The following is a 14976-nucleotide window of genomic DNA, read 5'->3' as shown; positions in this document are numbered from 1 at the left end:
ATCTTAGGGACGTGGAATCTTCCTACAAGTACAGGCTCTCCCAACAGGAGAAAAGCATCACCTCAATCTCTAAGTTTTACAGCAGAAAACAAGATTATCTTTCCTGTTTAGCCCAAGTGGCTACAGAACGATATACATGAATTATCTGAATAGTCTGATTAATAGAGATAAGTTCACTCTTTCCCTTAGTTTGCAAACACTGTCAAGTCGTCCCACTCTCTTAAAAAAAAAAAAAATTCCCCTTTCTCTTGAGTCAGTCTCTTTACTGCCCACCTTTCTCCTTGCTGGAGTCGCCATCGTTCCTTTCCGCCCGATCTCATAAAACCTGGCTTCCAGGCCTCAGCACCTGCTTGAATGTCCTCTCTCAAAGTTCACCAGTGACTTTCTGGTGCTTTTCTCTGTTCAAGTCCATCTGGATCTTCCCAGGACTTATCATATGGATGGCTCCCATCTTGGAAACACCCTCCTTTTATTTCCATGCCCTGAATGCTCAAGGTTCTTTCTCCTAATTCTTGAACACACTCTCCCTCCTTGCTAAATAGGACCACTTCCCTAGAATGCACCCATGGTCTCTACTCTTTCTAGTCTCCCAGCCTTTTCAATCCCATGTAAGCCCATAGCTTCAACTCCACTGTTGGGAAAAGACCTCTCTGGTGCTGGTTATCTTTTACCCTGACTCTCTCCCCAGCTCCAGGTCACAGCCCACTCACCTGCAATCCTCTCTCCCCAAAGAAATCCTGCCAGACCACCAACAAATGGGCCCAAACATTTCTTCATATACCCTCTAAAATTCCTGTCCTGTCTCACCCTCCTCCTCCTTCCTGCAGCCACTAGCCACCTTCAGGTACATCCTCCCTTCTCTGAACAGCCACAGTCCTTTGCTTCACCCCTCATCACAGACAACCCTGTCTACAGTGCAGTCTGGTCATTTGACAGGTCTCATCTCCTGGGCTAACCTAAAACCTCTCCTACTACAGGACCAGTCCTTGGGCTCTGCATTCCACAGGGCTTCGCACATAGCAGGTGCTACCAGAATGAATGAAAATATCCTTACCCACAATACCTCGAATGAACAAAGTATGGTAATGCTGTAGAAGGCACTTCCCTTCCCTTCAATGTCCTCTTATCATCTTTCACTCTGAGCAACCATGTACCAGGTACTCAGCTAGACACCGCAGATACTGCCGCTACTAGTACTCCTACTTCTGTTTCTGTTGGTGTTACCACTAATACTACTGCTATTCCTATCAGGAATAACAACAGACACCGGTACTTACTATGCGTCAGGCACCAGGATAAGTATTATGACATTATAGCATTTAATCTTAACAACCCCCCTATGAGAGAAGTACCATTGCCCCACACACACACATACTTCACACATGGGACAACTAAAGCAGAGATGAAAGCTGAGTGGCTTCTCTGCCTTCAACAAGCTCTTAGTTCAGCAAAGGAGGACAGGCCCTGGACACACAGTTACAATATGCTGAGTGCAATGAAGGAAAAGCATGGGATATAACAGGAGTGCTTAACAAGGAGACATAACTCAGGCCAAGGGCCGGGGATGCTTTCCTGATGAAACCATGCTTAAGTAGAAATCTGAAGGACAAAATCAGAATAAGCCAGCAAAAGAAGAAGAAAGAACAGACTATATCAAGGGGTTGCCCTGAGCTTGCCCTGGGAACTCATGGTCCCACAAGAGGTTGGGCACTGATAATAGAAGAAAATGCTTTGCTAAACAGAGTACCCATCCCCTATAATCGTCCTATGCACTGGAAAGGGAGAAAATCAGCTTTGACCTGCCTGGGGTGGCTGGGGACAAGGGCTCCCAAGCACAGTTTCTATTTTCCATTTACATTTAAACACAGAATGTTGAGATGCAGTACAATCAAATCCCTTCTAGACTCCCACTTTAAAAAAATCCTTGGGCGGGGGGCGGGGGGATATTTCTTGAAGAACTTAACCATTAAGTACTAGCAAAATATAATGATCATCGGCATGACAGATTCCAATTCACCAAAAATCCAGAAACCTTCCCAGAATTCCACAAAAAGAGTTCAATGCCATCAAGTCAAAGAGCTTTTGACTCAAAGAGAGGCAGTAATTATAATCCAATGGCAGTAAGTCCTTTAGCCAGCTCATGCAATGGGGTTACCCTCTCAACAGAATAAAATAATCTTTTTTTTAAATTTGCAACCACCTGAGACACAACTCCCTGGTGTTTTTTGGGGTTTTTTTTTTCCTTTCCCTTTTTTGCCTGCAACAAAACAGAATCATCCAAGCCCTTTCTTGTCGATCTAAATTCTCTGTGTCTCCTTTACCACAGCTCCAATGTACTATAAATATACAGCTTTTGTGACATAAATGCAAAGTTTTATTGTGCCGTTAGCCTTGATAGAAAGCACTGCAGAAAGTTGTTTAGAAATTAAATATCTAAAACAAGCTATTTTAAAATCCAGGGCCCTCACTATTTCATGTCTGCAATGAAGAAATTTCATCTTGGGGAGAGCAAGCTGTCTTTCACACCATATGGCTAATGGTGGTGCATAGCAATTAGCCAGGCTGATTAATGGTGAACAGACTCTAATTTTATGCTTATAATTGAGCCTGCATTTGCACCCCTGGTGCAAATTCAGCACATCCCAACTTCCACTTACAACAGGCAAGAAATCAAGAGAAATAGGATAGTGTGGAAAGTGAGAATTTTTTTCCTTAAGCCCCCTAAAGAGCATCAGATTTGCAATTTAAAAGACTGTTAGCCACACAATAGATGACAGGTTTGTGTAATAGGGTCACGGCAGCCTGGTAAACAAACAGTACCCCTTACACATCTACAGGCAGCCAGGAAAACCGTCATCTGTAACGTTAGCAGGATGACATTTCGAATATGGCTTTTCCCTCTTAGCCACACAGTACAAACATCATCATTTGCCTCCAGTGTCTTGAGAATTTTATTTTTGCTATTTTTATGTTTCTGAAAAATAGAAAGAACATCAGCAGTAAAGCATGCCACCCGGCATAATAAAGTACTTTGGACCAATGAATTTTAAGAACAAGAAAAATATAAACTGCATTAATAGAGGGTAGGCTTGTGGGTGAAAGGGATAATATATCTTGAAGTCTTTCAAGAATAGAATTATTTCTAGCATAGTCCAAACATGTACAGATACGAGATGCAAATCTATGATACATAGACATTAGTTGGCCGATTGTTCAAGATCCATCTTCCTGTCGGTCCCCTATTTGCTAGAATCACACGTAATAGAACATGGAAAATTCATTCTAATGACATGCTAATTGCGGGAAGCTAAAATAGAGATACGATCAGAAAAATAGTAATGCAAAGGAGGTCATTTTTTCTAACGCTTTTTGAAATGATTTTACTCATTTAATTCTGAAAAGTGCAACTCAGCTTTCACGGTACCATCGTTGTATACAGGACAACACTAATTTTTGCCTAATAGTATCTTCTAAGAAACTGATGACCATATTTTCGGGTTTTGCTACTGTTTTAAAGGTAAGGAGAAATTACCTTTCTACCAAGTTCTACAAATAATTACCAAGTTCTACAAATCACTGAAGCGAAAACTTGGGAAACTCCTGAGGAATTTAGAATAATCTATTAAAAGTATGCTTTTTAAAAAAGAAAAAAAAGAAGAAGCTTTTATATACATACATCATTAGAGATAGAGAAGTTAATATTTGGGATTTCAGTAAGAAAACACACTAAGCCCTTTTTCTTTTATTCCCACCTGTGGAGCTTTGAGATTGCTTTCCCCACAAGTCCAGGAGCAGCAGATAAAGCCCACCCATGCTGAGGCAGCAGCTGAACCTAGAAGGACTGGTCAGTAGTAGTTAGGAGCCAAGAGTGCTTTGTGCCAAGGAGAGCCTGCATGGCGAACAAAGCAATTAGTAGCCTTTCCCTGATGCATAGTGGCATCTTCGTGCTTTATCCAATTACTCAGAATATATCAGGTGTTATTCGATGAAGAATATGAATCCTATCCTGCAAGTTTAAAGGCTGTCCTCTGGTCTACTCTCTCCCATGTGGAGGACAGGCTGGGGCCATGGAAGGGCATTTGGTCTGCTTGCTGTTTTCCAATGTGGCTTGTGTCTGATTACAGGCAAAATAAATACACTCGCTTGTGGGTGACATGAATTTTTATAACTTTCAGGTGTAAACATTTGCCATCCTTCCAAAAGCTCACTGCTACTGAGAAATATTAGCTACATGGTCACAGTTATTATACAGGGTAACTAAGATTGAGAGATGAGAGGCAAGGGGGGGAAAACCCACACTCAATTTAAGGAGGAATGATGCCTTTGTACTGATGGTCACATTTTTAAGTGGGAGAATTAAAAAGAGGAACTGTAACTTTCAAATCTTATCCAGAGGCTTCTGCTGACATCAATAGAACTCTTACTCATTTTACTAGCAATGTAGTTGAGCACATATATTAACATTGAAAGGATATATTGTATTTTATTTGATTGAAAGGAAGAAGGGAAGGGCACTGCTTCGTGCCCATTAAAAGTGTGATATCAAAATGGAAATGTATGTCTTTCAGGATGAAATCTAATAAATAATCAAGAACCTCTGAGATGCCTGTGATGCCTTATTACCAAATACTCATGTTTCACAGTCCTTTCTAGATTATCTAACAGAAGCAAGATAAATATGTACCCAAAAATGGACCTGAGCTCACAGAGATTTGAGATACAAATTCACCTTCTCTTTGCTAATTAAAAGGAAAGAACAAGGTATTTCTTACCTGCACATGATCTCGTGTGTGAGCAAGACTCGGCACATTTCTGGGTTCTTGTCTTGGCCTTCATACACTATGGCCTGTAAACAAAGGCATGATTTGAGCTCAAAATGGAACCAAATACCAGAGTACAAACTATTTCAACTGAGTACCTGACCACTTCAACATTACTGAGGGCCAATTAGCTTTCGGGAGCCCAAGGCCTCACTGAGCAACTGCTTCAAGACATGTTGTTAAGGATCAACCCAAATCAAGTAGAAGGCATATGTTCCTCTCTATCCCGTCAACCACATTATTATGACGCACATCTTTGGATCAGTGTGTGAGATGAACTTCTGTTGTCAAGACAACCACAATTCTCCTTTCAATTCAGAATACGAGGACTCTAATCAATGAGGAGGAAAAACCCAGAAGGTTTAACGGATTCAGATGCTAGGCATTTAAAATATAGAAAAGCACGTGGATCTGACTTTTAAATACGCATTTGTCACTTCATTTTACTACTGCCAGCCCCAACATTGAATGTTCTCGAGATGAGTAGCAGAAAACAAGTGGGGGTATGGTTAATGAGTCCGTTCACTAACTGTGTCTTCTTTGAGATGATTCATCAATCAGGGAAAATCCTTCTTCCCGCCTACAGGCTGAAAACATGTGCTCTCCGGGGCGTACACCCACCCAAACAGTACTACGTGCCGGCAGATGCTGTGTGTGGGCTGAGGCCATAGAGTTATCTCCCCAAACGGAGAAGAATTACTTCTGACTCCCAAAATTTGGACTCCAAAGCACCTCATCAGCCAATATGTCTTTGTCTGTTTTCAGTAATGCGCATACAAACATTTTGCTTAAAATCACCCTGAAGTCTCCCTGGGATGGCGGCTTCCTGGATGATCTACACGTTAATACCTGGGCCAAAGAAAATCACAGCTATTGCTAGAGCAATGCTCTACCTCAGGACACATTTTAACTAACTTAACACTGTATCACTGCATAATACAAACACAGCTTCAAATTATTAATAAAATTACTTTCACACGTTCAGATAACTCTCAATTTCTTGGCGACAAAACTACTTAAATTCACCAGAGACTACCCTTATTTAGTACACAGAGACACTGCACTAACGTGTACTTGGCTCTAATGTGCTTTGTTTATAAACCTGGGGTTTTTAGAACCTGTAAAAGATGGAGGCCGCTTAAGACACACTGTGCGCACTTTACGTCGGAATCCGGGATGTTCTGTATGGTGACTAACATAATATAATAAAAAATCATTTTAAAAAAAAAGACACAGTGTGCGGAGACCCTGGAGCAGGCGCTGGGTATGATAACTAATTCCATGACGGATAAAAGCATGACATAAAGTACTTGTATGAGGAGAAAACCCTTCTCTACCATTGGCCCCTCAAAGCCATTTTTTATGGTTAGCCTACCAGAACCCCGTAGTTTTTAATGTTTTATTTTGACATAATTTTAGACTTATAGAAAAAGTTGCAAGAATATATAAAAAATTACAAGATACTCTTGAACCAGATTCCTCAAATGTTTACACTTTACTAAATCTGCTTATTCTTTTCTATTTTTTTCCTGAACCATTTGTGAGTAAACTGCAGGCATACCCTAAATACTTCAGCATATATTTCCTTAAAACAAAGAATTCTCTTCCATAAGCGCAGTACAATTATCTGAATTAGAAAATTAGCACTGATGCAATATAATAATCTAATCTACAGACTTTATTGAAATTCACCAATTACCCAATAATGTCCTTCACAGCAATAAATAAATAAATAAATAAAAATTTTAAACATCCAATACCAATCATTGCGTTCGGTCGTCATGTCTCCTTTAATACAGAACATTCCTGAGTCTGTAGCTCCTGATATTGACATTGTTAAAGAATACAAGCCAGTTCTTTGGCAGAATATCCTCAGTTTGGGTTTGTCTGATGTTTCCTCGGACTTAGACTAAAGTTACACAATTCAGGGCCAGAATACCACAGATGTGATTCTGAGTTCTTCTCAGTGTATCAAATCACGCTGTCAGCTAGGTCCATTACTGGCAGTAAACTCTGACCATTTGGTTAAGGTGGTGCCTGCCATCCCCCAGAGATCATCAGCCAGAGTCCCCACTGCGAACTTACTACTTCAGTCTATGTTATTCAGAACTATCTTATGGAGACATAATCTACATTATGGCAATATATTAAACCTAAAATGTCCATCCACTAGTTTTCACCTACACTGATTCTTTCCTGTATTCTTAAAAGACGTTTTCAAATACCCAAGAAGTTACTTTATTCAAGAAAATGCATTGAGTAAATTGAAAACATTTTGAAAACCAAAAATTCTATCTGCCTGCTTTATTTATTGCAATCACTGCTGAAATCAAAGAAACACTGTAAGTAACTGATTAGGTCTCAAATATGGTGCTAAAAAATTCTAATCATGCATTTTTGTGACATCCTATTATCACTACATGTTTTGGATGTTCTCTTAATATCCCTGATAACCTCTGTTTCAACTTCAGTTTCTTGTCATCCTAAATGACTACAAGCAACTTGGTAAATATATTCACAGCTATTGGTAGGGTTTTCCTTCCTGTAAAAAAAAAAAAAAAGTTTTGTTTTTTTTAAGAGGAATGTGTATCAGTTATATCAGACCTTCCCACTTTGTTTCTAGATGATATTATTTTTGTTGAAGTTGCTGGTTCCACCAAAATCAGTGGATCCATGATGATATTCAGTGGAAGACGTGACGCAATGCAGATATGCTCACAGCTCCCCTAAACAGTAGATGATCCATGAATGCCCAGGGATCCCATGTTTTTATCTTTAGTGGCTGCACATCTTTCCTGGAAGGCCCAGGGCCTCTGTAATACAGCTCTTTACCAAATGCCAAATTGCCACTTCACTTCTGACAGCAGTCAAAATGGAGAATCCTTCTCTAAACCAAGCATAGAAAAATAAAAGCATGAGTTTGGATTTGCTCAGAAATAGTTAGGAATTCCGGACAGGGGTGGAAGCATAAAGTTTCTGCTGTCCCTCTTTTTGAGCCTATAAGTTTGGAAAGCTAGAACCTCAGTGTCAGAGAATCAGTGACAGAGGGGACCTCAGTCACAGCCAGATCTACCTCCAGCCTCACCTATGCAGTATTTGTTACTGAAAAGCCTTCTTAACACACACACACACACACACACACACGCACACATGCACATGAACACACACACGGTATCATATAAAAGATATGGACCAAGAACTCAACATTCCAATGAGATCCAAAATGGGAAAATATGATAAACGTATTTTGCTGAATATCTCTCTGAAGCAGAGTGTCCACAATAAGGCAGACTTTTTAAAAACGTCACCAAGCTCTCCCTCCAGCATACACACACAACTGATCCCGCACAGCAAGTCTCTACCGTCTACATGTCATACACAAGTCAGGATGGGTTCACAGCTCAGCAAACTCAGACTTCAAGCCTAAAAGGAAAGGGATCTTCTAATACCAACTTAGAAGCTTCTGCTTTTCTTACTAATTTAAATATGTGCCTCTGTGGGGTGTGAATAAAGCTCGCTGGGACTGGATCAGATGGGAGATCACAGAAGCATATAAACAGCATTGACTATTTTAAGTGAAACCATTTTAATAGACAGCTGGTTTAGGGCCCAGACAATGGAACACCAAGAAGAAGGCTTATTTTCATCCTCCATGGTAAATCATGCGTCTGCTCACTGTGGGGAAGGTAGTCTGCTGTGAGAGCGACAAAGACAACAGTGGTTTAAATAAATCAATGTGTTTATCAGGAGTAAGGACTTGAGGCCTGTTACTGACATGGGCAGGACGGGGGAGAGAAAACCTATAAAATATATTATTTAAATAAATGAATTGATGGCAAAACAAGTTCAGGTTTTATCCTAAGAAATAAAGAATACAATATCAAGCAGAAAACAATATTGACCTTAATTCTGCCAATGGCAAGTAAATCCCTGAAGGTGGCAGGAATATTGAAGACGGTGCAGGAAGGAAGCTAAAAGAATAAACAGCACTAACTTCATCTCAACTTTCAAAACCTGGTGAAATTGATAAAGAAGTTGTCAAAACTTGACCTATGTGGAGCAGATTTAGTTTCCTGATATACTAGCCCCCTTTCCTTAATGTTCTCTCCTCATAAGCAGAAAGAAAATATCAAAGTATTTTTAACACTCCATTAATTTTCAGATTGAGGGTTTTTTCCAAAATAATTTTTTATAATGAACAAAAACGAGGAAAAAAATAGGAACTCTTAAACTTGCACCCTCTTATGCAACAGCAGTACCTGAAGTTTTACTGTGAGAGACTAAAACGCCATCAATTTCAAATGCCCAATTATAATTTCACCTATATTGGCCTTTGAAAAGGAGTAAATCAATCAATAGAGGAAATCTGCTTCAGTGGCCCCTGTTTTAGATGGCATCTTGTAAAGTGTGGTTCATCCCTGCATTTCTAAAACATCACTGGGTCTTAAAAGTTAATTGAAACTTACTATGGGTAAAGACCACACAGAAAAAAACGAAAACTACACAGCGAACAGGCACCAGGATCACACTTCAATAGGATGCCAAAGGAAATACAGAGAATTGAGCACGGCTTTTCTTTGTTTACTCTTCTAATGGTTTTAACTCTTTGTGTTCATATGCCAAAATAAAGAGGGCGAGGGAAATAGTTTTGATGTTGGTTCTTCAAAATCCAAAAGGGTTTTAGGAGCAAATGTTTTCATTAGAAGTCTTTTTTGGTTTACAATCAAACAACAGGAGACTTGTCATCATTAGAAGGAAGGAAGGAAGGAAGGAAGGAAGGAAGGAAGGAAGGAAGGAAAGAGGGAGACAGAGAAAGGGAGCGCAAGAGGGAGAGAGGGAAGGAAAAAGAAAAGAAAAAAGAAGGAAAGGAAAGAGAGATGGGTTATCCATAACTAACAAAATTCCTAACTTTCCACTTAAGTAAAAGCAGTAACCTTGAAAATATGTTACTTCTTTTTCTACATGCAAAATAAAGGCCAAACCTAATTTATCACCTTCAAGAATAAGTTCATGAATGTACAAAGTACCTCCTTCAACCAGAAGTAAAATGTCCTCTAAATACAGACTGTCAACAAGCCTTTGGTAGCAAATTACCAAGAATTGGAATGAATCAAAAAATAATATGAACACCTACAATATCAATGTACTAGAATATTAATCATTGCATTCGACCACCAAGTTATATTGCTTGTCATTAAAAAAAAAAAAGTGCTAGCTTATGTGATCCCAGAAACTTCCAGTAGGTGAAGGAGCCCTAGTTAAAAATCAACCTGTGCCAAAACAAACACTACAAATCTGACATTTCATAAACAATTGTGTCAAACAGCAATCCAACATTAATAGTGGGATAAAATAAAAAATTATTTTGCTTCAATTAGCAGCTGGGCTACTGGTGAACAAATTATAAAGATGTAATTTCAGCTCAGCAGCTAGGAAGGCCTGTTTTCAGAACTGAATTAGGAAAGTTGCAAAGGAATGATATCATATTCAGTGTGCTGTTCAGTTACATCACAGCCCTGAATAAAAAGGGAATGTGTATCGAAAGCAGTAAGCTTTAGAATACATATTTAATGTCTCAAAGAAATAAAATTCCTTATATTACTCAAGCATCAAGATACAAACTGAATCGCCCTAACAATCCCACATTATATTTCTTTTTCTAACAGTAGTAAGAGATATTTCACTCATACGATAACTACATTTACATCTATATTAGTAGTTACAGCTGGCTTTGTGAACCCGATGGGACAATAATAATAATAATAATAATAAAATAATAAAAGCAGCTAATTTATTAAGCACTTAATATGTGCCAGTCACTATTCTAAGCATTTTACATGTATGAATTCGTTTAATTGTCACAAAAGAGCTTCAAGGTAGGTGCTATCATTATTTCCATTAGTTTGATTCCAAATGCTTACATGCTTTAATTACTCACTGAGACCAAATCATTCTTGCTCAACAACTATATAAACAATTCACCAGCATCCAAGCACTCCTTCATTCCTCTCAGCAATGTAAGTCAAGACATAAGAACAGACTATTGGTGTAGTCATATGAGTTCGATAAATGCATCACTACTAATATGTTCCTTTTTTAATGCTGTTCAAACATTCACATGGAAACAGCTCTAGCGTAAATATCCCCGAACAAATGGCTGTATATTATCCAGGAGGGAGCAGTTGGACCGCCAGACTGGGGAAGTACTAGGCCATCTGGCTCCGGCAATCTCTCCAAAACCATCAGCTTTGTTTTCACCCCCAGACTCCAAACAACACATTTTCCACTGTGATGAGTTTACATTTTCCCAAACACAGGTCCTGATCATGCATAAAAATTCCAAACTTCTTCATTCCTCTATGTGCAAGGAAATTTAAATCACCTGCATTTTTAACATGTTACCAAAGGAGAGAGAAAGCTGCTGAAATGTGTCTCCTGACTATAAACTTGCCTTTTTTGTTTGTTTGTTTCCCCAAATGTATGAAAGAACCTCTCTGCTGGCCCTAGTGAATTCCTTTGGAACTTATCGATATACTAAAAATGTGTTTATCTACCAATGAAGAACCATGAACTGAAAGGGTTGTTAATCAAATCTGCGTAGCTGTGGCAGGATATAATGAAACAATCAATAGGAAGAAATGCGCTTGCACCAATAATTTAAAGTACCGGGAACATCAAAACAAAGATATAAGGAAGATTAGCTTGTAAGAGAAAGAGGACAGCATTTCTGATCATTGTACTTTGGGCTTCCCACTATGCTAGGACTTTTTTAGGGTCCCCTTCCCACATCACTACCTTCAAACACATACATGACAAGGATTATGTGACTATTATTTTTCCCTTTCCAAAAAAGAGCTGCTGTCTGCGGGCAGGAGTATTTTGTTTTTGATAACTTTATGGAATTTGGTACTCATTGGATTATAAAAAGGTCACTTTTTTTAAAGCAAGATGGTAGGAGGGAAGACAAGTTAAAGGCTTTTTTTTTTTTAGCTATTTAATGTTAACTCACCAAAGCTATCACAGAACATAATCATATTTCAAATACTACATGAAAGTCTGAAATGAGGCACATTAAACATCAGACCTCCCCCACTGGGTTCATTTGAGCTTCTGCAGTAGATACTGTTTCTGAATGCAACAGCCATAAACTTCTGGATCCTACAGGCCTTTTGCATGCTCACTAATGGAATACCAAAAACAGCAATGACACAAAAACAACCTATTTTTAGTCCAGCTAAACTTGGTTTTGAACAACCCTTCCCAAAAGCAAGCCTCTCATTTTCTAGTTGGTGGACGAATTTTTTAAATATCATCATATCCTTTGTGTATGAGAAAGGCACAGGGATAAGGGGGTTCAGATCCTTACACATTCACTTGTAATAAAACTTCTCTTTCCTGGTTGACTCCAAAATTAAGAGTCACTACCCAAAATAGTGTAATGAGACACTTTGAAAAGGTGTGAAATACTGTGTCATACCAATACATCTTGGTTGATTGAGTACATTTCTGTTTGATTTCAATGCTGCTCACTCCACCCAAGTTTAGGAACATTCTATGGAAATGCAGAGTGCACTAATGGTTTTAGGTTTTGCTTGCCAAAGATTCCCTTTGAGTTTTAACCCTAACTTCTGAGTCAAAGATAAAACATAACACCCATAAAACTGCACCTCTGGTATGAAAAGTGTTACAAACAAGCAGCTAAGAGAAGACACTTGAACTGCGGCTAGGTATTCCCTCCAAAATTTAGGATGTGATTAAGAATATCACATCACTGAAAGTATCCCATTCTGTACTCTAAATATCAAAATCCTGAGTCTCTCTGGAAGAATTTCACAGGGGGGAAAAATGTAACCATTTAATCAGTCAGCTTATGTCAAGCCTTACTTCTGATTGAAGGGGTCACTGCATATTTAACAAAAATAAAAAATTTAAGAAATTTTAAATCAGACTTCATAGTTAATTATCGTAGAATAATTTCAAGCTAGATGACAATCCACTGTTTTACTCATTAAGACTAAAATATAATAATTATGTCACAGCCAGGAAAAGTTATGCTTCTTCACACTGATCTGCTTTCTGAAGACTATTGTATTAACTGTGTCTACAAGAAGCTAACCTACTTCTCAAACTCTTACAGCACATAATCAACAAACAAACAAACAGATAATGGGCAGAGATTGTGTTTCAAAGTGAAACCTACACAGAAGGCATTAGGCAATTATTATGAAAGCAAACAGGTATGCCTCAAAAAAAAAAAAAATCCGTTTCTCTTGATATTTTTGGAGTAAATTCAGATAGCTATTTAAACCTTTTTCAGGTCACTTCCCACCAAAATATATAATTGCATACATTTATAATTTTAACTTTCAGTGAGATGTCACATTATGGTAAATGACTTTCTCATACCTGTTATTATTAAAAATAAACTCTATCTTGTTCTAGTTCCCCACCCCCAACTGATAGAATTTATAATACCATGCAAAGAATGCCCTAAGCTGTAGTTTTTCTTAAGCTCGATGACCTTGTTAGTAAAATGATATTTGATGTATTGCTTTATAAAATTCAAAATTATTCCCCCACCATATGAGACTGGGTAAAATCAGTTCATTTCATAATGGGAAAATCAGTTCTTGGTGGCATTTTTTGTCTAAGGGGTCTAAAAGTTTTGAAAGCAGTTAATCACTTCAAATATGTCCTAATTTTGCACTCCTCACAATTGTTCGTTTCATTGTGCTGCCTATAATTTAATATTTAAGCGGCCAATGTTGCACAAGCAGACAGGCCTTACATACTGGTTTGTGAGGGTTTTTTTTTATCTTTTAAAAAGCAATTTCTAATAAATATATACAGAATATGTATTATAGTTTACACTTTCCCCCTCTCTCTCCCTATTTTCTTTCCTCTGATGAGGATGGCAGGAAAAGATATCTAGGGTATCAAAGACAATTTTTTAAAACAAAACTCCACTTAAGACATTTTTGTTTTGATACAGTAAAAAAAAAATGTTACTGAAATCAGGCTTTTGTGTTTCTGCATGGCAGGGGAAAAAAAATTTTTTTAACAAAATACAATGTGTCCAAATGAAAGGGAATTATCTTATGTAATAATCAAAATGAGTAAAGAAAATAAGACCAAGACTGGAAGTATAAATGTGAATTTACTGACCAATCAACCAAGAAATAAATCTTCAAGAAAGTCAAATATTTTAGGCAAATAACTTGAAATAGACTTCAGTAGGCATTTATTTATTATTTTTAAAACTGCATTTCATACCCTCATGTTTTCTATTGGTTCACAATGAAATATGAGACTAACAATCAAAATTAGCTATTATTGAAAGGTTCTTGCTGAATAGATTTTAAAACTTCCAACAGCTCATGAATGTCCATTTTGTAGAACATATTTAAGCCATGCTTATCTAAAAATAATTTTAAAATAGACATGTACTCTAATTTGAAAACTTCCAAGTCAGTATCTAATGAAGATCACCCTCCTAATTTTAAAGGAACTATTTTTAAATTGCAATCAAGCAAATAAAGTTGTATTCCTCTTACTAAATTGGTGGTTAGTACACAATGCATAACTTTGCTCTTTGCTCTAATCTCTTTCCCCCACCCAATAAAGCTGGCTTCTTTTTTGTTACCAAGTCCTCCAACTACCTAACCAGCTACTTAATTCTGAAACTAAACTTTTTCTTTTTCTTAAAATTAAAAAAAAGGGGGGGGCTCCTGTGCCTCATTAAAACGTCAGGCCTCTTTTCTGATTCGGCTCATAATTGTATCTTTTAAACCATAACTCAACCTTAATGTATACTGTTTGACACCCGCGTGTTGGGGAGTTGAAGAAAATGCCGTCTATGTACCTTTAAGACCACAAGCTCACTCATGCTGCCTGGCTCCTTGCCAAACTTGGAGGCAAAGCAGGAGGATTTTTGCAAAATATCCTCTAACAATTGTCGCTCCCTCTTCCAACAATACTACCACCACCACCTCCTTTTTGAAAAGTCTGTGGAGTGGTTCATCTGGGCTCTCAGCTCATCTCACCATTCCTGAGTAAGATACCAAGGCCCCCCACACCCTCCCCTACCGTCTATCTCCCTGGAGTGGCCCGGAGGGTTCGAGTTTCACAAGTTCAGCCCACTCTACGCCACGGTCCC

At 38.2% G+C, this 14976-nt stretch overlaps 1 protein-coding gene across 9 annotated transcripts in view; it reads right to left on the bottom strand.

Annotated features, from left to right (window-relative positions):
- The window catches only part of EBF1 (EBF transcription factor 1), a 391621-nt gene that overhangs the window by 366529 nt on the left and 10116 nt on the right, over positions 1-14976 (bottom strand). For all 9 annotated transcript variants that reach the window (XM_011219330.3, XM_034656797.1, XM_011219342.3 and 6 more), the window contains one exon: positions 4773-4846. In XM_011219330.3, the coding sequence (XP_011217632.2) occupies positions 4773-4846 (74 nt within the window). The remainder of the gene's footprint in view (positions 1-4772; positions 4847-14976) is intronic.

This window comes from Ailuropoda melanoleuca, chromosome 3 (genome assembly GCF_002007445.2).
Source record: "Ailuropoda melanoleuca isolate Jingjing chromosome 3, ASM200744v2, whole genome shotgun sequence".
NCBI lineage: Eukaryota > Metazoa > Chordata > Mammalia > Carnivora > Ursidae > Ailuropoda > Ailuropoda melanoleuca.
This window is presented reverse-complemented; position numbering and strand designations above follow the sequence as displayed.